Raw genomic sequence first — 1,650 nt, 5'->3', positions numbered from 1 at the left:
TAGAGGATATTCCACATTTGGTAGTCTTATTCTTTCTCTTTTCAAGTCAAATTGCAGTATGCCCAAATAACATCCAGAAAAGCTAGTGTAAGCATTTTTGTAGATTTAAGTTTTCTGGATATAAATTTAAAAGGAAGATTGTAATTATTTTCACTGATTTAGAAATAACCTTACTAACACCTTTGCTATATTCCTGAAAAATGAACATTTTTTTAAAAAAAGATCTTGGGTGTACTATTTTTTTTTTGCTTTAAAGTTTTTCTATTGATGCCTTTATCTCTTGTAAGCTTCAGTAAAGAGTATTTAATGACACTTGAGCAACTGGGGTTATATAATGAAGTATTCCTAAGAACTGAGAAGTGGTCTCTGGAAATTTACATTCTACACCATAAGAAGGGCATATGGCCAGAGATGCAATTTCTACTGCTTTGCATTTCCTTTTTATAACATTGGGTCTTTGACTAATCTCTGGGGCATTCAATAATTGAGCAAACCTTTCTGAATAAAGTAAACTTAAAAGAAGACAAAATAAATTGTTTGATTTTGGTTTTTGCATTATAAGAGAAAAATGTTCCAGGGAAAACATTAGCTTGATGAGTCTACCAAATTGGAAGAAGCCATGTTTGTCATTTTCATGAACAGTGATCACAGTTATTCAGATTTAAATGTAAGTAAGCCTCAAAAAAAAAAAAAATCAATAGGCTCTCAGTTCTTTGTGAGAAATACAATCCGTTTTACTGTGTCTTTGAAAGCTGCTTTTACTTGTTTGTTTCGAAGTGTATAGATAAAAGGGTTAAGCGAAGGGGCAACTGAAGTATTGAGTATGGACACCACCTTGTTAATGGCCACTCCTTCCTTTGCTGAAGGCTTGACATAGATGAAGATGCAGCTGCCATAGGTGATGGAAACCACAATCATGTGGGAGGAGCAGGTGGAAAAGGCCTTTTTCCTTTGTTGGGCAGAAGGAAATTTTAGAATGGTCTTGATGATGTATGTGTAGGAGAGAGTGACACACACCAAGGTAATACTTAGTGTCAGTATGGCAAGAGTCAAGATTATTTTCTCTAAAAACGCTGTGTCTGAGCAGGTTATCTCTAGAATAGGATATGTATCACAGCCAAAATGATCAATCTCATTTGAGTCACAGAATTCCAACTGGAGGCCTATGCCAAGAGGTGGGAGGATGAGCATCAGGGAAGCAAACCAACAGAAGAGGACAAGTATAGCACAGACTCTGTTGCTCATGATGGTTGTGTAGTGCAGGGGCTTACAGATGGCCACATAGCGGTCATAGGACATGGCAGCCAGGAGAAAAAATTCTGTTGCTCCAAAGAGGACAACAAAAAATAACTGGGTGGCACAAGCATTGTAAGTAACAGTGTTGTCACCAGTTGTCATGGTGTACAGGAATCTGGGAATACAAACAGTGGTGAATGAGACTTCCAGGAAAGAGAAATTTCGGAGGAAAAAATACATGGGAGTTTTAAGATGAGAATCCAAAAGTGTGAGTGTGATAATGGTGAGGTTCCCAGCCACACTCAACATGTAAGTGAGAAACAAAAATATGAAAATTAGAACTTGTAGTTTTGGATCATCCGTCAATCCCAGCAGGATGAACGTTGTTATTGCTGTATGATTTCTCATCCCTGC

The 1,650-nt window shown here is 37.2% G+C and overlaps 1 protein-coding gene across 1 annotated transcript; it reads right to left on the bottom strand.

Annotated features, from left to right (window-relative positions):
- Positions 1–705: 705 nt before the first annotated feature.
- LOC308658878 (olfactory receptor 6C2-like) lies at positions 706–1,650 on the bottom strand (the record flags this gene model as incomplete). Its single annotated transcript, XM_081311788.1, has 1 exon — positions 706–1,650. Exon 1 carries the CDS (start codon positions 1,642–1,644, stop codon positions 706–708), a length of 939 nt encoding a protein of 312 aa, XP_081167914.1. The 5' UTR covers positions 1,645–1,650.

The sequence above is a fragment of the Spermophilus citellus genome (assembly GCF_964194105.1).
Source record: "Spermophilus citellus genome assembly, chromosome: 10".
Classification (NCBI taxonomy): domain Eukaryota; kingdom Metazoa; phylum Chordata; class Mammalia; order Rodentia; family Sciuridae; genus Spermophilus; species Spermophilus citellus.
Note: the sequence above shows the minus strand (reverse complement) of the source record. Positions and strands in the feature narration are given on the sequence as shown.